At 43.2% G+C, this 23,952-nt stretch overlaps 1 protein-coding gene across 2 annotated transcripts in view; it reads left to right on the top strand.

Annotated features, from left to right (window-relative positions):
- The window catches only part of Klhl5 (kelch like family member 5), a 69,006-nt gene that overhangs the window by 4,727 nt on the left and 40,327 nt on the right, over positions 1–23,952 (top strand). The window contains exon 1 of one of the 2 annotated variants that reach the window (XM_048414836.3): positions 22,627–23,256. The exons of the other annotated variant lie outside the window; for it this stretch is intronic. Within the exon in view, the coding sequence (XP_048270793.3) occupies positions 22,877–23,256 (380 nt within the window). The 5' untranslated portion in view covers positions 22,627–22,876. Of the gene's footprint in view, positions 1–22,626; positions 23,257–23,952 lie in introns of those variants that run through there. 2 annotated transcript variants of the gene reach the window in all.

The raw sequence follows: 23,952 nt of genomic DNA, 5'->3' as shown, positions 1-23,952 counted from the left end.
GATGTGGCTTTGTTGGAGTGGGTATGGCCTTGTTGGAGGAAGTATGTCACTGTATGTCACTGTGGGGGCAGACTTTGAGGTTTCCTATGCTGAGGATACTTCCTGGTGTCTCAGTTGACTTCCTACTGCCTGAAAGATATAGGACTCTCAGTTATTTTTCCAGCACCATGTCTTCCTGCATCCGCCAGGCTCCCCTTCATGATGATAATAGTCTGAACCTCTGAAACTGGAAGTCACCACCTCAATTAAACATTTTCCTTTATAAGAGTTACTCAAATCATGGTGTCTTTTCTTCGCAGCAATAGAAATCCCCTAACTAAGGCACAAGTTGGTACTAGGCCTGACCATATTTTTGTTTGGAGTAGTATGAACTTTGGGGTTAGGAAACAGTGAAATGCTTTTAAACACTACTTAATAAGCCATCCTAGTAGGAACCTGGAAGACAGTGGTGCTGAGTGAGAGTGGTGTTTTGATGAGCTGTGGGGATCAGGAGCTTTCAGAGGAGAATGTTAGTATGTAACCTAGAGTCTGGTCTTTTGATATTTTGGTGAAGAAAGTGACTGCCTTTTGTTCTTATCCAAAGAGTCTACCTGAGGCTAAAGTGAAGGATTTTAGATTAATTCTGTGAGCAGAATTAAAAACAGCCTAGTATAGACTCTGTTGTATGGATATTAGTGGTGATTCTAATGAAGATTTATAATGAAAAAGAGCAAGATGAGCAGTGTAAATTACAAAATATAAATTTTGAGGAGAAAAAGGAGCACAGGAATGGAGCTAAATCCTGTGTCCAAGGAGATAAACAGATTTACTAGTAAAAATAAAGGGAGTGGTGACCTCAGGGTAAAATATCACCCAGCTAAGTTTCCAATTTGTGGAAAGAAAGAAAAGCTTAAAGCCGGGTGTGGTGGGGCTCACCACTGAAAATGCAGAGGCTGGTAGATCTCTGAGTTTGAGGCCAGCCTGGTCTAGAGACCCAGCCAAGCTTAGACAGTGGAAAACAGAAAGCTGGTATAGATGTAATTGAATGATGAGGGGGCCATGTTCCAGCCCCAACAAGCAGCAAAACTTGGCAGCTTTGGCCATATGGTTCTATATTAAAGTTAATGATTTTTTTTTTTTAAAAAAAAAAGGATTTATGGAATAAAGTCACTGAGGCCAAGCATGGGTTGGGGTGTCCCTCAGTGGATGGAGGCCTAGTAGAGAGGTCATTGTGCGAAACTGTGAAGTTAAAGCCTAGACTGCCTTGGAGAACCCAAAATGTTCGAGATGCGAGGACCATGGGATACCTGCCAAGGAGAGCTGCTAACAGGGAGTGGAACCAGGCCTAGAGAAAGAAGTGTGTTGCAGTCAACAAAACTGAAAGGAGTTGGAGATCTGAAGAGCATTTCAACATCAGACATGGAGATGCAGAGTTTGGAGTTTGCCCAGATGGTTTTTGGTCTTGCTTTGGTCCAGGATTTCCTCGCTATGCTCCCTTCCCTATGTTTTGAAATGGTAATGTACATCCTGTGCCATTGTATGTCGAAAGTGTGTGATCTGTTTTTTGATTTTATAGGGGATTATAGTTAAGAGATTGCATGAATCTTAGAAGAGACTTTGAACTTTGAAATTTTAAACTTTGTTGAGATCGTGATAGACTATGGAAACTTTTGAAGTTGGGATAAATGCATTTTGCATTATGATTTTGTTACAAGCTACTGGGAGCCAGGAAGTGAAATGTGGTAGTGTGGACATAACTGACCCCCATAATCTCATAGGGAATGGCGCTATTAGGAGGTGTGGCTTTGCTGGAGTACATATGGCCTCGTAGGGCAGACTGAGGTTATTTTGCTGAAGATACTGCCCAAGGTCTCAGTTGACTTCCTGTTGCTTGCAAGATATAGGACTCCCAGCTATTCCTCCACCGCCATGTCTGCTTGCGCACCGCCATGCTCCGCACCATGGTGATAACAGAAATGAACCTCTGAAACTGTACACCACCACCTCAGCTAAATGCTTTCCTTTATAAGAGTTGTCAAGGTCATGGTGTCTCTTCACAGCAATAGATGTCCAAACTAAGACAGTGTCTAAATTGTCCAATTTTTACCCGTCAAGTGGCTCAATCCTGGTGCAAGGCTCCCTGGCTTCACCTCAAAGCTATTAATGCAGAAAGAAGCCTTTCCCATGCAACTGGTTCAGCAGTTTCCTCATGCAAATTATTCTCCAAGACATCTTTAATCTGGCCATTTTATATTTTTAACATCCTGTTGTCATATCTCCTCACCAACTTGACTTTTGTGCTCAGCAAGCAAACACTCTTTTCCTGGTAGCTATGTGCACTCTTCTCTAGCAGCGTCTCTTCCCAGGAAAAAATATCTAGAGCTTCACCTCAGCAGGTAGCTAAGGGGTGCCCATAGATGATATCTAGAGGGATTCCCAGAAAAAACCAAGAGGAAGGAGCCTAAAATCTGTGTTATGGGAACTGAGAGTGGTAGTGTATACTTGCAGTCCTAGCATTTAGAAGGCACGAGAGGTTCAAAGCAAGAGTGAGCCAGCCTGGGCTAAGTAGCAAGTTCCAGATCAGCCAGAGCATCACAGTGAGACCTTATCTATATAAATAGATAGATAGCTGGGCATGACAGGTGAGACTCATCAGGGATAAAGGTTAAAGGTGGGTGGGGTTTTGGTTCAGATCTCAGAAAATCTAGTCCCTGGTTGTTGTTGCTGGGTAAATGAAGAATGGGCATGGGTTCATCTAAACAGCGAGATTCAGGAAACTACCAGAGGCTTGTTTGTTCAGAAGACGGCCTTCCAGTGACCACAGCTTAGCAACAGGGCTGTGCCGGTGTTCCCAGTTGATGGAAGTGGTCTTCCCAGAAATCCATACAAGCAGCTTGTACCATCTGAGCAACATCTCAAAAGATGCTCACACTAAGTGGATGCTCACACTAAAGTTAGAGGCCTCTAACTTTAAAAACCCATGTCCTACACACTTGAGGTCCCTTGTACGGCCCCATAAACTTGGTTTCCAGGATCTTGGGAAGGATATGAATTGGAGGAGCCCTCTTAGGGAGCTCAGAGATAGGGTTTCTTTATGTGAGGCCTAATGCAAACTGCGTAGCCTAGGAAGTCATTTTTACCAGAGCAATGTTGCCTAGCAATGGAGAGGACTCACCCAGTTCTGCAGATAGCCATTGATAAGAGCTAAGAGAGTTCACTGTAGGCTAAACGAAGAAGGGGAAAGGTTTGCTAGCTGTACTGTCTGGTTTTGTGTGTCAACCTGACACCAGCTAGAGTCATCGGAGAGGAAGACGCCTCCACGAGATCCAGCTAGAAGTCATTTTCTCAATTAGTGATCACTGGGGGCGGGCTCAGCTCATGATGGATGGTGCCATCCCTGGGTTAGTGGTTCTGGGTTCTATAAAAATGCAGGCCAAGCAAGCCAGGGGAAGCAAACTGGTAAGCAGCACCCCTAGATGGCTTCTGCTTCAGCTCCTGCCTCCAGGGTCCTGCCCTGTTTGAAAGTTCCTGTCCTGACTTTCTTCAGTGGTGAACACCAACGAGGAAATGTAAGACAAACCCTTTCCTCCCCAACTTGCTTTTTGGTCCTGGTATTTCATCACAGTAGTAGAAACCTAACTAACACAATAACTCATCCGTCCACAGTGCTTTTTCGTTTGAAAATATTCAGTGGTATTTATTTTCCTTATTTTGATCTATTGTGCCAATTATTTTTAATCATGGATGAAGTATGAAATAGATGGGTAGAAAGATGAGGCTGGCAGGGTGGGTGGGAACCACTTAGAATATTGAAAACTCTGAATTACATATCAAAGGATTCGGCTTTTATGACCTAGTAGGAGATTGAATATGAAGAATTGTTTTAGATATTATGTTGTAGTCAAGAATTGTCCTTTAGAAGGTTTACATGACTGTCCTGTGAAGACTCTATAGGAGGAGATGGAGATTGAAACTATGTGATTACGTCATTTCTACCTGTTATTTGTGGGAAAAAAGGGTTAATCAATTCTGTGTCTTGAATGAAAAAAAAATGACATTTATGCCCTGGCAATGCTGAAGCACGCATGGGCAACCCGTATATGGCGGTTCTGTTGGACTTGTCCATAATGGGTTTCATGGTCTAAGTTGATGAGGACGACTGACCAGGACTCTTCCTCAAGAGGGCACCATATCTCTCATTACAGATGGTTGTGAGTCACTGTGGTTGCTGGGAATTGAACTCAGGACCTTTGGATGAGCAGACAGTATTCTTAACTGCTGAGCCATCTCTCCAGCAATCCTATGTCTTACAAGGACATTAAAATTGATGGCCAGTCTAAGCAGTCTTTCAGAGAGGCTAGAACCAGCTTGTCTTTCTTTCTTTTTTAAGTTATTTTTCTAATGTTTTTATTTTCGATAATTTTAGGCCCTTTTTTTTGACAGTTCCATGCACAAATATAGTGTATTTTGATTGTCTACAGCCATACCACCCTGAACATGCCCGATCTCATCTGATCTCGGAAGCTAATCAGGGTCGGGCCTGGTTAGTACTTGGATGGGAGACGGTGTATTGTGATTACATTCATTAGCTTGTCTAAGTTACCTGTTGCCACTGCCAGGCCCCATTGGAGGTTGAGTAGACCACCCTGAAAGACCTCTTAAGAACTCTGGAAGTAGCCTAAGATGTATTTAATACTAAGACTCTCTAGCCGCTGCTGACGTCCATTGATCTGCCAGTCCACTCCCAACGCTGTCCCGTTCTAGCCTAAGATGTATTTACTACTAAGACTCTCTAGCCGCTGCTGACGTCCATTGACCTGCCATTCCACTCCCAGCGCTGTCCCGTTCTGCTTTTTGTTGGAGCTATAAAACAGCTTTTTGGTGGTTTTTAAAAAGTACTATTCTTTTAAGTTTCATTTTAGGGTAAGCCAGAGAGTTTTTGAATGGCCCTGGCTTGACTAACACTTGTAGTACTGAACCCATTTCTAATTATGAGCCACTGAGAACTATTCTCTCTCTTCGTTAATAGTTGGACTGAGGCGCAAACTCGGGGCTTCTTGCCTTCTAGGTGAGGGTTCTGTCAACTCATTTACATTCTCACATTTAGGCTCCAATTCATATACATCCTCTCTGTCTCTCCCTGTCTCTGTCTCTCTCCTTTCAATAATCACATTTTTCTCCCCTCTGTTGCTTAAATTGTCCTCTATTACCATTTCTGTATCAACTGTACATTGTTCTAACATAATTACTTGGAAAATCTGATTGATCTTGCAGTAAATCAAGTTGGTCCGTGATTTCCCCACTATGTGTTCAGAGACTACAGACAGCTTTGGCTGGTGGTGTCTGTGCCTAAAGAGAACTGATTGATTACCTTTTTTTTTCTCCTCTATTACTGTAAAGCTACCAGGGCACTGTCAGAAACACTTGTAGATTTGGTTCGGGTCAGTAAAATCAAAATCACAGTTACTCACACTGTTGCTTTTTACGGCACATAAGACATTTGGGTGCCTCAGCACATTCTCTGAATCATGGAGCAGGCAAGAAGTTAGCCATGGTCTCTCTATCTGTGTGGTCCCTCAGTTTCCATCCTTGGGCCCAGTAAATACGTATACTCACGCACTACCAAAGGTGTGCGCAGGAATCCCTTCTCTCACCAGCCATCCAGACAAACAACTGTTTCCTCATCTTTTCTAAATGCTGAAGTTGGAGCCAGGGCCTCACATGTGGTAAGCATATACTCTTAGCTATACCTCCAGCCATAAAAAGCTATTTTTTTATTTGTTTGATCATTAGACTCACTGTGTGGCAGACCTGGAACTCTATGTCAACCAGTCTGACCTCAGCCTCAACAGAGATCTGCCTGCCTCTGTTGACTGAGGCTTCTATCCTGCCCGGTTCCCACAGTTGTTATGTCCCAAAGAAATCACACAGAGGTCTACATTAATTATAAACTGATTGGCCAGGTATCTCAGGCCAGTCAGTATCTATTGGCCTAGTATCTCAGACCATTCTGTTGACCAAGGTTTCTGTCCCGCCCAGTCCCACAGTCTTTCAGTCCCAAAGAAATACACAGAGGTCTACATTAATCATAAACAGATTGGCCTATTAGCTCAGGCTTCTTATTAACTCTTGTAACTTACATTAGCCCATAATTCTTGTCTGTGTTAGCCACATGACTTGGTACCTTTTGTGATAAGGCAGTCATGTCTTGCTTCTTCTGTATCTGGGTGACAACTGTAGACTGAAACTTTCCTCTTCCTATAATTCTCGTTTCCACGTCTTGACTTGCTGCCTGGTTACCATCACCCTGCCAATACTTCCTGCCTGGCTACTGGCCAATCAGCATTTTATTAAAAATAATGCAAGTGGCAGGACAAAAGACCATTGTCCCACAGCATGCCTCTGCCTCCAGAGTGCAGGATTAAGGATGTGGGCCACTACACATGGCTGACAGGCTTGTTTTTGAAATAGGCTCACAGTCTGTAGGCCTGGCTGACCTGAAATTCACTAGGAGACATAACACAGACTGACCTGGCACTCATTTCAATCCTTCTGCCTCAGCCCCTCAACTGCTAGGATTACAGACATGAGTCACCACACTAGGCTTAAATGGATTTGAAATATTTTCAAAAGCAAACATTTTGTTATAATCAACTGTTAGTCATTATAATACCAACTGCGGTCTTTTCTAGATGTGCTTTAAGGGGCAGTACATAATATTAGCCAGTTTTGTAAAATGATCCTTGCTTTCTTACTAGACATCAGTAGAGATGGGGAACGGAAATTAGTTTCGTGTATGGGTCAATGCTTTGTTTTATAGGCCAGTGGTAAAAATGAGGAGGAAGGCAGTAGGCAGAAACTGAGGCACTTGTTTTCGGCCATTGGTGCCATTTTTGTTTATATTGCAACTGTGATGAATCTCATAGGGTGCTTTTGTCTAAAAAGTGTTCACATTCTTAAACATGCATTTAGTGCCCTGTGTGCCAGTAGTTTTATCACACTGGCAAACGGTTTCGGTTTACCGTTCTCCGCTGCACACGAAGCTTGTACAATCAGCTATACTCTGAATCTGCTTCCTCGTGGGCATAGCAGGGTTCATGACGTAGTCATGAGCAGCAGATGACATTATTTGGAAAGCAAATATGGCGGAATAGTGCACTTGAAACTCTATGGAACCCCGTCCTCAGCAGCTATGTTCATTACAGCACCCGGTCGACCCCATGCAGTGTCTTCATCTCAAAGGTGGGGACTGTTCTAAGGTCTGTTTGCTAGGTTTGTGACAAGCAAAGGTCTTGCCCACCACACACATCCACTCTTCACTCTGAAGTATTCCACATATATTGTACACATCGAGGTACTTCGGAAAGAGCTGCAGTCCCAAATCCAGAGTCCTGTTTTGTCAAAGAGAACACCAAGGAGCAAGGGGGTAAGATGCCCAGATGGAATGGTGTAGCTATTGACCCAGGCTCTGTCTACCGTATAGCTTAACCCACCACTACGTGATAACAACAGACAATAACGGCAGAACTCTCGACAAGCTCCTTCTGAACTGACTCTCCGCGTCAGCCCAATGCCCCCTGGGAAGTGTACACATCGACCCCAGGAATCACCCACGGCTCAGTGGTCACTTCCTAGCTGGTACATACCTATTTCTCTCCTTAACTGTTCACTTGGGTACTGAAACTTGATTGTGCTCATTCACAAGCCGGCTTTTTAGCAGCTACAAAAGCTAGAGTAATGGCAAAATCAGTAAATATCTAAATTAATGACTGGAAAGAGAATTCCATAAAAATTAAGTTGAGTGTTTTGAGGTGTTTCAATATAAATGAGTCATTTAAAATATGCTGTCAAGTTTAATGATGGCTGGATAATTATCAGTGATGACGGGAAAAGCCATCAAAGCCCTGTGCTGTCCTGTCAAAGGCCGTGGACCATTAAGAATCTCAGGAAGAATGCAGATGAACCACGTCACTAAGTGCACGCTTTGGGTCAGCTGGCTTTTCCTGAGACTGTCTCCTTTAAGGAAGCAATGAATTTAATTTTATAGTCTAACATGAGATTTTTTTTCATAGTGATTAGGTTATTCTGCATTCATACTCTTTCAGAAATGCTTTTTGAGTTCTCTCTCCATTATAGAAACCATAAGTAAAAATCATACATAATGAATCGTATATGGCTTATGCAATAAGAAGACCCACACTCAGTAGGAGATGAATATTGAATACAGGGCATTAGAGCTCTATACAAAAGAGTGGTAAATGAGAGCATTTACATATTCAAATTAAAATGATGTCATTAATGGCACATAAGTGTAGTCTTAGGATTACTACTTTTTCACTTATGCATTAGCTTCATCTGCTAAGAGGGCTTGCACTCTACTAATAGCTCCAGGTTGACTAGAAGTGCACCATTGACCTCTGCAGCTATCTTAGCTTGCCTGTCTTAGCTTATCCTGTGGGTGCTTTGTATATCTTTATCATACTATGTTGCAATTTTTTGAGAAGTATTTATTTTTATTTTTATGGGTAGGGACATTTTGTCTGCATGTAGTCTGTGCACTGTGTGCATGCCTGCTGCCCACAGAGGCCAGAAAAGGGCATTGGATTCCTGGAAATGGAGTTACAGACAGATGGGTTGGAGCCACTGTGAATCAAACCCAGATCCTCTAGAAGAACACTGAGCGAGCTGAACCCCTGAGCCGTTTCTCCAGCCCTTGTATTGCAACTTTTAAATTAATATCAGTTCCTGAATTGTAGATGACTTGAAAGCTATCATCCTTTCTGTCATCATCATAGAAAAAGTATTAAATAAGTCATTTTGATAATTAAGCAATTACTATGGAATATGATAGCATATTGCAAGAGTATATAATTTAGTTTCAAGGTTAAACCTTATTTCACTAAAGTGTATCTTTGAGCCAGGTATCTGGACATGTGACTAATCCCAGCACCTGGGAAGAAGATGCAGGACAGTTATAAGTTTAAGGTCTCCTTGGGCTACACAGAAAGTTGAAGGGCAGTCTGAAGTTCATCGTGAGGCCTTTTCTCAAAAAATTGGGAGGCAGACCATTAGCAGAAGACTCACCAAATATGTTCCCAGGGTTCAATCCCAATACTGCAACAAAACAAAAAGTGCATATGTAACTTTCATTCCTTAAATCAATCCATCGTTTAAAGATAAGCTAGGGTCTGCTCTAAATCCCTGTGCTACCTGACCATTTGGATGCTGTCCGCGTTCGTTTCTTCTCTTTGCTGCGATAGAGTACCAAGGCGCAAACAATTTACGTTTTAAAAAAAAGGTTTTGGCTTATGGTTCCAGAGGGATAGAAATTCATCACACATGGAGGCATAGAGCCAAACGCAGCATGGCAGCAGGAACGAAAGGCTGAGAGCTCCCATCTTGGACCACAGGGCAAGAAGCAGGCTTTTCCACCTAAGAGCCCGTCTGCTGATGCGCTTCCCCAGCAGGACTGCACCCCACAAGCATTCCCACACAGTGCTGCTATCCCATAACAAGTGTTCAAAGGCCCGAGATTGTGGGGGACATTTCTCATTCAAACCACCACGTCCCGCTCCCTGCTATGCAGCTATTATTGATCAAGCAAATGATTTTTTTCTCTCAGTTCTTGTCTGTAAGGACCACCAGAAGCAATTTTGCTTTCAGCTGGCGAGGCCGGTAGTACACCTTTACCATTGTACCTCAAGGGTATGTTAACTCTCCAGCTCCATGTCCTGACTTAGTTCAGAGAGATCTTGATTGTCTGTCTCTTCCGCAGAAATCTCACACTGGCCCACTATATTGATGATATTATGCTGATTGACTCAAATAAGCAGGAGGTAGCAACCACTTTGACTTGTTAGTAAAGCATGCATGCATTAGAGAATGGGAAAGAAATCCAGCCAAATTCAAGGGGCTTCTACCTCGGTCAAATTTCTAGAAGTCCCGTGGTGTGGGGCCTGCAGAGACATTCCTTCTAAGGTGAAGGAGAAGTTACTGCACCTGGCCCCTCCCACCTCCCAGAAAGAAGAACAACGTTTAGTGGCCTCTTTGGATTCTGGAGACAGCACTTCCCTCACTTGGCTGTGCTACTTCCGCCCACAAACCAAGTGACTTGGAAAGCTTTTTCTGTGGGGGGGGGGGGCTGGAGCAGAAGAATGCTAAGCCATAAAGTCGGGTGTGCACCGCAGCACTCCGTTAGCAAACGGAAGTGATAGACGTGATCGGACCAAGGCAACTCCTGGGGGCACCAGCAAGCTACGTGAAGAAGTTGCCCAAGTGCCTGTTATACTCCTGTTACAGCGCCTTCTGCTCCCAAGCATGTACCTATGGCCTCATGAAGTATGCCCTGTGACTGATTAACTGAGAAAGAGGAGCCGGGTGTTGGTGGTACACACCTTCAATGCCAGCACTCAGGAGGCAGAGGCAGGTGGATCTCTGTGAGTTTGAGGCCAGTCTGGTCTACATAGCAAGTTCCAGGACAGGCTACAAAGCTACACAGAGAAACCCTGTCTCAAACAACAACAACAACAAAAGAACACAGAAAAAACAGAGGAAGAGGAGACTAGAACCTGGATGGTTCTGCATGATACGCAGGCACCACACAGAAGAGACAGCTACAGCATTATGACCCCTTTCTGGAACAACCCTTAAAGACACTGTGAAGGGAATCTTCTCGGTGGGCAAATGTAACATGAGGGCCTGCTTGTTGGGGTTTCTGTCCCACCAGGTTCCTGCAATCAAGTTCCAAAGAAAATCACACAGAGTTCTATACTAATGATAAACTGATTGGCCCATTAGCTCAGGCTTCTTATTAACTCTTATAACTTATATTAACCCATTATTCTGATCTATGTTAGCCACATGGCTCAGTACCTTTTTCAGTGGGGCAGGTCACATCCTGCTTCTTCGTTGTCTGGACAGGATTGCCAAGGAATGGACTTCCTCTTTCCCAGAATTCTCTTGTTCTCATTGCCCCATCTCTACTTCCTATCTGGTTGTCCCGCCTATACTTCCTGCCTGGCTACTGGCCAATCAGTGTTTATTTAAAACATAATTGACAGAATACAGAATTGTCCCACACCAGGCAAAACTTCAGGTAGCTAGCTGTACATGGTCATACATTTTGCTAAGAAGGAGAAATGGAGCCAAGCAGTTGTGGCACGTGCCTTTAATCTCAATACTTCGGAGGCAGAAGCAAACAGATCTCTCTGAGATTAAGGCCAGCTTGATCTACAAAGTGAGTTCCATGATCACCAGAGCTGTTACACAGAAAAACCATGTCTTGGGCAGAAAGCAGAAGCAGAAGCAGGCAGATGTGTGATTGTTTACTGATTTGTGGGGCTATAGCCATGGTTTGGTTGAGTGGTCAGTGACTTGGAAAGAGCATGATTGGGACATCGGATTGGTAAAAAAGACTTTTGGAGGAATAAGTATGTAGATAGTCCTTTTCAAATGATGTGAAGATATTTGTATCTCTTGTAAATGTTCATCAAAAAGTGACTTCAGCAGAGGGAAGTTCAGTAATGAAGCAGCAAGGATGACCCATTCTATGGTCAGCCTTCTCCTGCATCCCTCTCATTGTCTGGTGTGCCATGAACAACGTGGCTATGATTGCAGAAACGGAGCTTATACACAGGCTCAACAGAATGGACTTCTGCTCACCAAGGCTGACTTGGCTGTCACTGTGTTGAATGCCAGATATGCCAGCAGCAAGGACCAACACAGAGCCCCTAATATGTCACCATTCCCCAGGGTGACCAGTCAGCAACTTAGTGGCAGGTTACTACATTGAACAACTTCTTCTGTTTATTCCTCACTGGAGTAGATACTTATTCTGGTTATGGATTTGCCTTCCCTGCATGTAATGCTTCCGCCAAAGCTACCTTCTGTAGACTTAGGGGATGCTTTATTCCCTGTCGTGGTACTCCACGTAGTATCACTTCTGACCAAGGAAACCCACAGGAGGGAAGTGTGACAGTAGCTCCATCCTCATGGAATCCACTGGTCATGCCATGTTCCCCACCACTGTCAAACAGCTGCCTTGATAGAATGGCTTTTTAAAGACACATTTAGAAGGGCAATTAGGTGACAGCAGCCTGGAAGGCTGGAGCAGGGTTCTCCAGAAGGTAGTGTGTTTTGGAATTGGTATCCAGTATATGGTACAGTTTCTCCCATGGTCCGGGAACCAAGGCGTGCAAATGAGGATGGTTCCACTCACTGTCATTCCTAGTGACCACTGGGGAAATTTTGTTTCCTGATGCTGTGACCCTATGTTCTGCTGTTTTGGGTTCCAGACAGGGGTGCACTCCTGCCTGGGAGTAAAACAAATATCCCATTCAACTGGAAGCTCAGACTTGTCACTTTGGGCTTCTGATGGCCTTAAACCTAGAGGCTAAGAAAGGAATAACAGTGTTAGGAGGGTTGTTAGATCCAGATTACCAGGGTGAAATTGGGTTGCTTCTCTACAATGGAGGTAAGGAAGATTATATCTGGAGTGCAGGAGATTCTTCAGGGTGTCTTTTGGTGCTACCGTGTCCTGTGATTAAAGCCAATGGGAAGCTACAAAGCCTAATCCATGCAGGATAACAAAGGGTCAGACCCTTCAACGATGAAGGTATGGGTCATTCCTCCAGAGGAAGAGCCAAGACCTGCTGAGGTACTTACTGAGGGTAAAGGTACAGAATGGACAGTAGAGGAATGGTATTGGAGGTTTCTCTGTCTATGTATTGCTTTCACTGGTTGAATAAAGAAACTGTCTTGGCCTTTTGATAGGGCAGCACTTAGGTAGGTGGAGTAGACAGGACTGAATGCTAGGAGGAAGGGCAGAGTGGCAGACACCATGGAGCTCCTGCCCAAGACTGACACTGGTTAGAATCTTTCCCAGTAAGCCATGACCTCGTGGTGCTATACAGATTATTAGAAATGGGTTAGATCAAGATGTGAGAGTTATCCAAGAAGAGGCTAGAGCTAATGGGCCAGGCAGTGTTTAATTAATACACTTTCTGTGTGATTATTTTGGGTACAAACTAGCCAGAGGCCAGGACCAAAAGCAGGCTCTCTCTCCTTACAACAGAGGAAAGTAGCTATAAATACTAGCTAATGCCATGTGAACAGTTGCAGACATGAGGACTGTAATTGGCATGAGCATATATATCCTATTTTTGTTAAAAATGGGGTTGTGTGTGAGTACCCAGTATTTGTGTCTGCTTTTCTCTGTTTATGACATTGTGTAACATCAATCTAGATGTCAATAGTGAGGTGTTTTGTTTGGTTTGGTTCAAGACGGGATCTTTCTGTTTAGCCCTGGCTGTCCTGGACCAGGCTAGCCACAAACTCACAGAGAGCCATCTGTCTCTGCCTCCTGAGTGCAGGTGTGTACCACTATGCCTTGCTGCCATATTTAAGTTCTGGGACACTGGAATACTAAACATTCCCCAGGGACTTTGCTACCTATTCTAAAGTGCATAGTGTACTTGCTGCAGTACACGGAGTAGTCATTCATGGTAAGCAGAATCATGACCTGGTTATTGTTTCCACCTGGAAATCAATCGTGGCATAAGATACAATTGTGTGTCAGGTTGGCAAATGGTGGACTTGTGATGGCTAATCTTGGTTGTCTACTTGCCTGTATCTGGAATCAACTAAAACCCAGGCTGCTGAACAACACCTGTGAAGGATTTTCTTGATCAGATTATCTGAAGCAGGAAGACCAGTCTTAAATCTGGGCAGCACCTTTCGGGAGGCAGCCTAGCTAAAAGGACATAGAAAGGAAGTTTGCTTTGCGAGCGCTCGCCTCACTTTCCCTTTGCTCTGGCATTCCTTCACTGGTATTAGAACCCACTTCTGGATTCCAACGTAGACTGAAGACCAACAATTCCCCAGGACTTCATCGCTGGGTTGAAACTGCTGTGGCAGCCAACCTTGTACTGAACAACTTCCAGATCACATCCTGCAAGCTGCTTTAATAAATTCCCTCTTTTTAAAATATTAAAATGTTTATTTAATAACAATATAATTTAGTACCAAAATCCATCCTCCCAATTTCCTTACTTTTTTATTGTTTTTATTGAGCTATATATTTTTCTCTGCTCCCCTCCTCCACTATCCTCTCCCATGGTCCCCATGCTCCCAATTTACTCAGGAGATCTTGTCTTTTTCTACTTCTCATTTACATTAGATCCATGTATGTCTCTCTTAGGGTCCTCTTTTTTTTTTTTGTTTAGGTTCTCAGGGATTGTGAATTGTAGGCTGGGTTTTTTGTTTTGTTTTGGTTTTTTGTTTTTGCTTTATGTCTAAAAGCCACTTATAAGTAAGTACATATGATATTTGTCTTTCTGGGTCTGGGTTACCTCAATATGATATTTTCTGGATCCATCCATTTGCCCACAAATTTCAAGATGTCATTACTACTGCTGTGTAGTACTCCATTGTATAAATGTACCACATCTTCCTTATCTATTCTTTGGTTGAGGGGCATTCCAGGTTCTGGCTATGACAAACAATGCTGCTATGAACGTAGTTGAGCACATGTCCTTGTGGCACAATTGAGAATCCTTTGAGTATATACCCAAAAGTGGTATTGCTGGATCTTGAGGTAGGTTGTTTTCTAATTTTCTGAGAAATTGCCATGCTAAAATTCAAAGCGGCTGTACCAGTCTGCACCCCCACCAGCAATGGAGTAGTGTTCCCTTTACCCCACAACCTCTCCAGCATAAGTTGCCATCAGTGTTTTGATCTTGGCCATTCTTACAGATGTAAGATGAAATCTCAGAGTTGTTTTGATTTGCAACAAATTCCCTTTTAATGTATATATAGTCATCCTATCAGTTCTGTGCCTTTAGAAAAGCCTGACTAATGCAGTTGCTACATTTATTATTAGAACTAAACACATTTGGAGTGACACTGCATCCTTCCAAACCTATCTTCCGATTTCCTTGTCTTTGCCGTCCTTTTTCCCAATCACACGGGCCTGAACATACTGTGACCTTTGAATCCCTCTTGTTTAGCCTCAAGCATCCTAAGTCAGACTCTATAGTACTACATTTTTTAACCTGCTTATCCCTTTCAAACCTTATTGCTTGCAACCAAGTTTAAACTGTGCATCTCGCCCTGTCATTGTCTGTTTTCTCTGCTCACTGCATCTTCCCTTAGGAGACCATTTTCCACCAATCTCTAATTCATCTTGAAGTCTGTCTCTAAATCATTGTTTTGAGATCCTCCTCCTTAGCCAGGCATGGTGGCGCACATCTTTAATCCCAGCACTCGGGAGACAGAGGCAGGTGAATCTCTGAGTTCAAGGCCAGCCTGGCCTACAGAAAGAATTCTACATAGAGAAACCTTGTGTCAAACAGAACAAAACAAAATGCATACACAAAGCTAGTTTCTAGTTTTCAAAGATTTGTTTTTTACTATGTATATACGTGTGTGTCTGTGCTACGTGAATGGCATGTGTGCAGGTACCTATGGTGGTCAGAAAAGGGCATTGGAGCCCCTGGAGTTGGAGTTGCAGGTGGTTGTGAGCTGCCTGACATGGGTGCTAGGATGGAATTTGGTTTTCTGAAAGAGCAAAAAAGACTTTCAACCACTAAGCTACCTCTCCATTTCCTAAAGGTTTTTAATCTTGTGTTACACATTTAAATCGCTAAGATAGACCCATTAAAACTGATCGTTCATAGATACTATTCTATTAAAGTCGCTTAAACAAAGTGAGATTTTTATAATAATGATTTACTGTGTAAGCAGACGATCAAGAATCAGTGATTTAAATGGCTGGGTGAAGTCGGAGCTAAAAACAAGACAACAAAGAATGGGGAAGAACATACAAAATGCATTACGCCTCTGAGGCCTGGGCATGTTGGACTCCAAAGGCAGCACTTTAAAAGCCATGCCTCGGAAGTGTGTTCCCTGCACTCTATCTCAGTAACACGTAGCTTTTGTTGTAACACCAAACAGTGGCGTCTTGCAAATTCACAGTCCAGCATTTGAGCAACTTCGGAGCAGCTGTTTCAGGCAGGTTCTTAATCACTTCCTGAAAAATGTATTTGTAATAGACACGTTATCTGTTTTAAACAGTGCATCAAAGTCTATATCTGAAGTTTAACTTGAACTAAAGCAAAGCTATTGAGGTAAAAGTAAAGAGGTGTGAGGTGTAATCAGTTTGATGACAGTGTAATACCTCAGGAATGCAATAGGAAAAGACATCTTTAGGATGCCTTGCTGTGATTTTCCTCTCAAGTTGAAACTGTATTTAAAAGATCTTGTCACCAGGGGCAAAGGGTTCGTTCATATTTTTAAAATAGTAGGTTCTCAATTTATTTTATAGTTGAAACACGCATGCCTTTGTTGTTGCTATGATTGTTGAGTTCATGCACTCTAGATCTATTTATTGGCATGACTCTCTGCCACATGCTAGGGCCACAGTGATGAATCCAGACAAAAAGTTCTACTAGGAGTTGCCTTGTAGTAAGGCTATAGAGAATAGGGAAATAAATACAGTGCCAGTTAGTGGTGAGAAAAAAAATAGGAAGGCCAAGGGATAGAGGATTACAAGGGATAGAAATTACATACATAGGTTAATTAGTGAAGCCTATTCTGATCACTTAACAATACGGTGTATTGGGGAAGTGCTTTCTATTGAATCCATTGCCTTCCACATGCAAAGCAAGTGCACTACTGCTGAGCACTTCCCCCAGCCTGGTGAGTACTTCTCATCAGAGCTGGATGCTTGGTTGGAACAGATTTATGTTGTGGAGTGGAGGCTGATGGGAAGGAAATAAAAGTTTATTCAAAGAAATGCTAGCCAGTGGGGTGTGCTCATACACACCTTTCATCCCAGCACTCAGAGGGAGGTGGGTCTCTGTGAGTTAGAAGCCAGCCTGGTCTACATACTGAGTTCCAGGCCAGTGAGGGCTGTGTAGTGAGAGCACACCTCAGAGAGAGAGAGGGGATTGATGAAGTGATAAATTCCCACAGCATAGCCACATTAGTGCCCAGCCTATCACAAAGGGAATCTGGGAATCCACAAAGAGAAGAGCTAAAATATAAGATGGTCTTGCAAGAGACCTGAAGCATCCATTTTGATACCTGGAAAATGGATTAAAATGAAAAACTACTCACTGTCACTCATAATCAAATGTCATAAAATCCAAACTCTACATACCCAACAAGCTGACCAACAGTTAAAAGACCGGGGAGCTGGAGGGTGGCTCAAAAGTTAAGTGTGCACACTGCTCTTTCAGAGGACGTGAGTTCAATTCCCAGTACCCAACTCCACTCCAGGGCTTCAACAGCCTATTCTGGCCTTTGTGGGCACTGCACACACATCCATACTCACATAATTAAAAATAAAATAATCTTTAAAAGAAGACTGATATTTCCAATGTTGGCTGGATAGATGTGGCATTTTTTAATGTAATTGGCCCCCATAATCTCACAGGGAGTGGTACTATTAGGAAGTGTGGCTTTGTTGGAGTGTGTATGACCTTGTTGGAGGAAGTGGGCAACTATGAGGGCGGGCTTTGAGGTTTCCTATACCATCCAGTGTCTTAGTCAACTTCCTGTTGCCCGCAAGCCAAGATGTAGCCAGCGCCACATCTGCCTGCATGCTGCCATGCTCCCCGCCATAGTGATAATGGACTGAACCTCTGAAACTGTAAGCCAACCACCCAGCTAAATGTTTTCTTTATAAGAGTTACCATGGTCACAGTGTCTCTTCACAGCCATAGAAACCCTCACTATGACAATGGAGTAGTGGGAGTTTTCATGCACTGCTTTTAAGAATGTAAATTGGTGACAACAGTCACAGTAGAACGCATGTTTACCCCATAATGTAGTAGCCCTGCCCTGCACACCTACATAATTGTCGTGTGTGTGTGTGTGTGTGTGTGTGTGTGTGTGTGTGTGTCAGACCACATATACAAGACTATTCATAGCAGCAGTATTGGCAAAAGTTTAAAGCTAGAAACAACTCAAGAGTCTTGTCAGCAATAGAAGGGATTTTAGTGGTCATATATATATATATGTATATATATATATATATATAGTGTGTGTTTATAATATTGTATAGTCATAAAAACTATTTAGCAAGTGGTACAAACAACAAATTGGTTTTGGTGGTGGCGAAAAAAATTAAACTTCATATGTGCTATACTTCTAGTCCCAGTCTATGAATTAAATTCTCGGACAATAATGAATAGAAGACTACATTTGAGAAGAGGAGTCTATACTAAGGGTTGGGGTTACCTTTGGGAAGGAGCGTGAAGATGGCTTGAGTGTTGGTCATTGTCCCTGAAGCTTAGTGAAAATCACATGGTTGGTTCATATCATGAAAATACATGGTGCTATCCACTTGTGATTTACACTATTTCCCTTTGTGATTGTTGTTCTGACATGCTTTTGAAGGTCCAAAAGCTAGTTGCTGTCCTCCTGAAAATAGACTAGAAAAATTCTAAAACAAGGGCAATACCATCTGAAAATGTATATGACAAGTCTCTACTTGGTGGTAAAATAAAGATAAATAACCTGGGGGAAAGTAGATTTAGCTAGTTCAGAAGTGTCCAGTGGGCCTATAGAAATGTTCTCAAGGCCAGGCGTCATCTCGAGTCAGAAGAATTGCCACGCTCACTGCAGGTGTCAGGCCTGGGAGAGGTGAGAGGGGCGCAGTTGTTTCCACCCGATGTGAATCTGAGGGAAGGTAAGCTACTTAAATTTGAAATGAGTATTCCTTTAATACATCAGCTCTCCTGGGAATAGGTTGTGTAGATATAAAAGCCTCACAGGAATTTAGTCAGTTTGTTTGCCTTAACAGCAAACAAAAACTCGAAATCAACTTAAGACCTGTTATTTTCAAGATTTTTTTTTTATTTTGGTTTGTTTTGGTTTTATTTGAGACGGGGTCCGATGATATAGAGAAAGCTGGCTTGAAACTTGAGAGGGAGCCCAAGTTGGCCTCAAATTCATGGCAGTGCTCCTGCTTCGGCCTCCTTAGTTCTGAAATTTGCAGGCTGAGCCACCATGCCTACTTCAAAGAGATAGTAATGAACTGTGTTATAAGTATGAAATGTCGTGAAACTGTTAAAAAGATTATTAGTTAGTATCCCCATATGGCTCTGAAATTATATAAGAAAAGCATCATGCAGGGCTGGAGAGATGATTAAGAGCCCTTGCTGCTCTCTTGCTCTCTTCCCGAGGACGGAGTTCAGTTCCCAGACCCAGGTGCGGTGGTAGCTCCTGCTCCAGGGGATCCTACATTTCTGGCCTTTGAGGGCATCTGTGCTCAACGTGTGCATGCCCACATCCAAACATGTGTACCTACACGTAATTCTAAAAACTTTCAAAAATAAAAGAAAAATGTTCGTACATTCAGTATGATCTCTCAGCCTGGAAAGACGGCTCAGAGGTTAGGTGTACTGACTGCTCTTCCAGAGGTCCTGAGTTCAATTCCCAGCAACCATGTGGTGGCTCACAGCCATCTATCATGAGATCTTGTGCCCTCTTCTGGCATGAAGGCAGAGCACTGTGTATATAACAATATGATCTCTCTTCTAGCAATAATCAAAACACTGTGTGTGTGTGTGTGTGTGTGTGTGTGTGTGTGTGTGTGTGTTATTGTGGGTAAGACAGCAAAGGGAGGATTAATTCCTGGTCATGATGGCAGCAGTTAAGTCAGTTAAATGCTGTTTGTCCTTCTGCAATCCACGTCCTGGTGTCCCTTTAGAACTGTGGAGTGGGCTGGAGAGATGGCTCAGAGGTTAAGAGAATTGGCTGCTCTTCCAAAGGTCCTGAGTTCAGTTCCCAACAACCACATGGTGTCTAACAACCACATGGTGGCTCACAACCATCTGTAATGATGTCTGCTGCCCTCTTCTGACCTTCAGGCATACACACAGACAGAATATTGTATACATAATAGAACTGTGGAGCCTGTCACTGGCTGATCAGCTACTGCTTAAGTAGGTATATATTCAATGTATAGTCCAATTTTTTGATAAAGGGTCCATTGGATCCTTTTAGTAGTAGGAGTGTGGCCCCACCATTTAGCATCCACCACTCCTTACATCTGAGTCTCTTCTGATGGAGAATAATTGTTGAAAAATATCTCACATCTCAGTGGTCCTTGATAAAAGGCACTGTTGGGTTCAGGTTTCAATGACTCACCAAACAAGATAACAATCGAACCTCTTCTAACTATTAGAATAGCAGTTCCTGAAACTCAGAGTACCGGCAAATGTTCTCACCTTGATTCAATAAAATTTAAAATTTCATTTACATAAAATCATATCTATTACGTTTTGTTTTGTGCGACTGGAGAGATGGCTCAGTGATAAGAACACTTGCTCTGTAAGCATGGGGACTTAGTTGGACTCCCAGCACCCACGGGAAAACTGAGCATGGCTGTTCATACCTGCAACCTTGGCACTGGGCAGGAGGAGGGGCACAGATCCCGAGAGCTCACTGCCAGCCAGCTAGCCAAAGCAGCCTGCTTCTGGGTCAGTGAGAGACCCTATATCTAGTCAATAATGCAGAACATGACAGAGGTAGACACGTGATGCCCAGCTCTGGCCTGCACACATGCACGCACACACATCATACATCACATGTAAATTATTCTTTTCTGGTATTTCATGATCCTCCCCTTTGTCAGCATATAGGTGTAAAAACATTTTTAAAAGCACTAACATATCATGGATTTTTTTTTTTTTTTGGCATGCACCCAGAAGGTTGGCAGGTTCTTTTTGAATGAAGAGGGTGATGGTAAGGTCATATGTGCCACTGCGTCATTATTTTCCATTGCGTTGGTGAATGGTGTGCTTTGTGAGATGTTATCATCTTTGGCACCTGCCCTCCCAAGGCGATAGCTCTCTCTGGTCCCAGTCACTGAAAGCTACCTCTTCAGTGTGCAGAACTTCTGTTGGGGAGGAGACTTGCTACCACCATGAGGAGCCCCAAGCTCAGACTGATGGAGGAATTGTTTGTAAGGGGCGGCAATGCCCAAGATGTATAACCTTGAGAGAGAGGAGTAGGATTCTAAAGCCAGGGAAATAGGAACCCAGGCAGCAGGAGGGAATGTACAGGAGGGAATGGTATCCAAGAGAGACTGGCTGACGGAGCAGGGTGCCAGCACTGTGCTAGTAATGAATTAGGTAGAGTGGAGTCAGTGGAGCACTGGCAGGAGGTCGTCTGACATAGGTGAGGGCCTGATTCCTGCTGCCTACCGCCACCAAACGACTTCGAAAGCACTGCCCTCAGCAATCCACTTCATGTCGTCTTGACTTCGTGCTCAGGGCACTTGGTCTCACCGGTTCATCTTTCTTTCCAGTTCTTAGAATAAACTGGGTATGGCTGGCTGACTGGGCCCTTCCGGGTCAGTGTGCTCACTCATGCTTGTGTGGCTCCCAGGTTATGTAAACACGGCGGCAGTCAGCCTAAGCTTCCCGCTCAGAAGCTAATGGAGCTCAATTGGAGGTTCCCCCACAGTGCCCAGTGCAGTCTGTACTCGGCTTTCCATGGTTCTTATTCTGGTTTTCTGAGCACTTTATTCTGAGGGGCTATGTGAGGTTAAGGTACAGGCCTCACAGTATTTTTTCCCTCCAGAGCAGACTTTTGTCTTTTGGTCAGCCAGTGTCAATACAGCTTTGTGTTAAATTGTTTGATATGGAGTCAGTACTGGACCCCTGAAAACTTAAATCCCTTTCTGCATTTATGGCTTGCAAAAATTTAATATTGCATTGTTATAATTTTATAATTATATTTTATAATAGTTTTATATTTTAACTGATAAAATATTTTTATTTGCTTTGGGAACTATATTTACTCATTTTGGAGGTTAGATATCAGTATGTACGTATTTTTGTCTATCACCATGCCTAGTAGAATACTCAAAGTAGCTATTTAGTATTTTAAATTTTTTTTTTCTTATCAATTTCTGGTGCTCGTGTCCACAGGGCTGCTTTGTCTTGCTAGCCACAGAGAGCACTGTCCAGGGCACTCCCACAGCCAAGGACGTCCGTCTTCTCCTTGGTCGCCTTCTTGAGCCTCTCTTTGCCTTTTCTAAATAGGAAGGAAAACCCAGTGTTAATGGGAACAGCCTCGTTTCAATTAGAGAGCGGGATTGGTATCAGGGTATTTCTTTTAAAAAGAGTAACGCCTGACATATTTTGGTCCTTTGTAGTTTTCAAACTTTTCCCTCTAGTTTTCCTCACTATTCTCTGTTCAGATGAACTCCTACCCAGGATGTCGTGAAGGGAAGAGACAGGAGGAAAGTGGCGGTCCAGAGCCCCACCTTGAACTCTTTCCCCACCCAACCCAGCTCAAGAATCCTTAAACTCAGCTCTCTGGAAACGCTTTTTAAAGAACTTATTTGGTGATAGCTCACCTAGGAACATGGTTTAAAAGGAGGAACTACTAGCGGCAACGTGGTTTTTAATTACAAAGGGAAACATTGTTTCAGCAATAAAAGAGTTAATGCAGGGAGCCGTAGAGGCTGCGATTCTGCAGCGGGATGGTGCTCGCAGTCTCTGTCATTTGTGGTTTAGAAAAGGGGGTGGTGTTCTGCATTTGAAAGGACTTTAATGAATGCTGTCAGTGTTTGTGAGAGCAAAGGGTCTGTCCGGGAAAGGGGAGCTGGGAAAGTGCTGCTTCAGGATAGGTGGGTCAGAGTTTGCTCTGATTGAGCGGAATGTTCCACCGCGGCTTGGCTTTATTCATTATCCTTTGTTCTTTATAGTCTGATATATTGGGATGAAAGTAAATGTAGATATATACATGAACGATTTCTTTTCCTTTGGAGCTGCTTGTTGTATACAGCAGGAAATATACTTCTCTTGTCTTGGTTGGATGCACAAATCTGTGTGCCGTGCTTTTTGCCCGTTGCCTAGACGATCACTTGGTTTCTCTGAGGATGTCTGGTTCTCGTAAAGAGTTTGATGTGAAGCAGATTTTGAAAATCAGATGGAGGTGGTTTGGCCATCAAGCATCATCTAATTCTTCAGTTGACAGCCAGCAGGGAGAATTTTGGAACCGAGGACAGACTGGAGCAAACGGTGGGAGAAAGTTTTTAGATCCATGTAACCTACAATTGCCTTTGGCTTCAATTGGTTACCGAAGGTCCAGCCAACTGGATTTCCAGAATTCACCTTCTTGGCCAATGGCATCGACCTCAGAAGTCCCTGCGTTTGAGTTTACCGCAGAAGACTGTGCTGGTGCACACTGGCTGGATAGACCAGAAGTGGACGACGGCGCTAGCGAAGAGGAAAATGAATCCGATTCCAGCTCGAGCAGGTTGATTATTTTCTTCCCGTCAGAGGTGGGGTGTGGGGTGTAGTCTCTGTTCTTTGAGGATAATTGAATATTTACCGGTTAAGCTCTGTGATCGTACATGCACCTGCTTCCTGTGTTCTGTCTACGTGAATAGCAGCCTGGTATGGGCATGTACGTTTGCTAGGATTCAGAAAATGTCTCAACATTAATTTTGTGGAATTTAAAGGCAACACATAGCTTTCATTTTGAAACACCTTGCATTCCATGTAGCGGTCTGGCTCTGCCTTGAAAATAATATATAGCCACAGTTTTAGACATCGTTGCCTGGCTTTATTCGTCTGCCTCCTATATTACAGTAAAACTACATGACATTCCTACGGTAGAGATCTTTGTGGTATTTTGGGGTTGAAATAGGTTATGGAGTCATTTTTAAATTGGATGAACATGAAAGGTTTTCAATGAGACACACATTGTAGTTCCCAGTTTTTGACACCATTTTAGCTGTCAATACTGTTTTTCTGTGGTTATTTCTCTTTGTCCTGTCTGTGTTGCGGCTCCGAGACTAAGGCAGAGAATACTAAGTAACATGTCTCTTTCAAGGCTAACACCTACTAATTCCCGTTACCCTCATTTTTCACTGAAATCCGTGCTGCTTAAGGAAAGGAAAGACAATCCTTTAGGAAAGTTTAAGGGAATGTAGGGGGTGGGAGCTGGATG

Source organism: Myodes glareolus, chromosome 8 (genome assembly GCF_982192425.1).
Source record: "Myodes glareolus chromosome 8, mMyoGla1.1, whole genome shotgun sequence".
Lineage (NCBI taxonomy): Eukaryota > Metazoa > Chordata > Mammalia > Rodentia > Cricetidae > Myodes > Myodes glareolus.
This window is presented reverse-complemented; position numbering and strand designations above follow the sequence as displayed.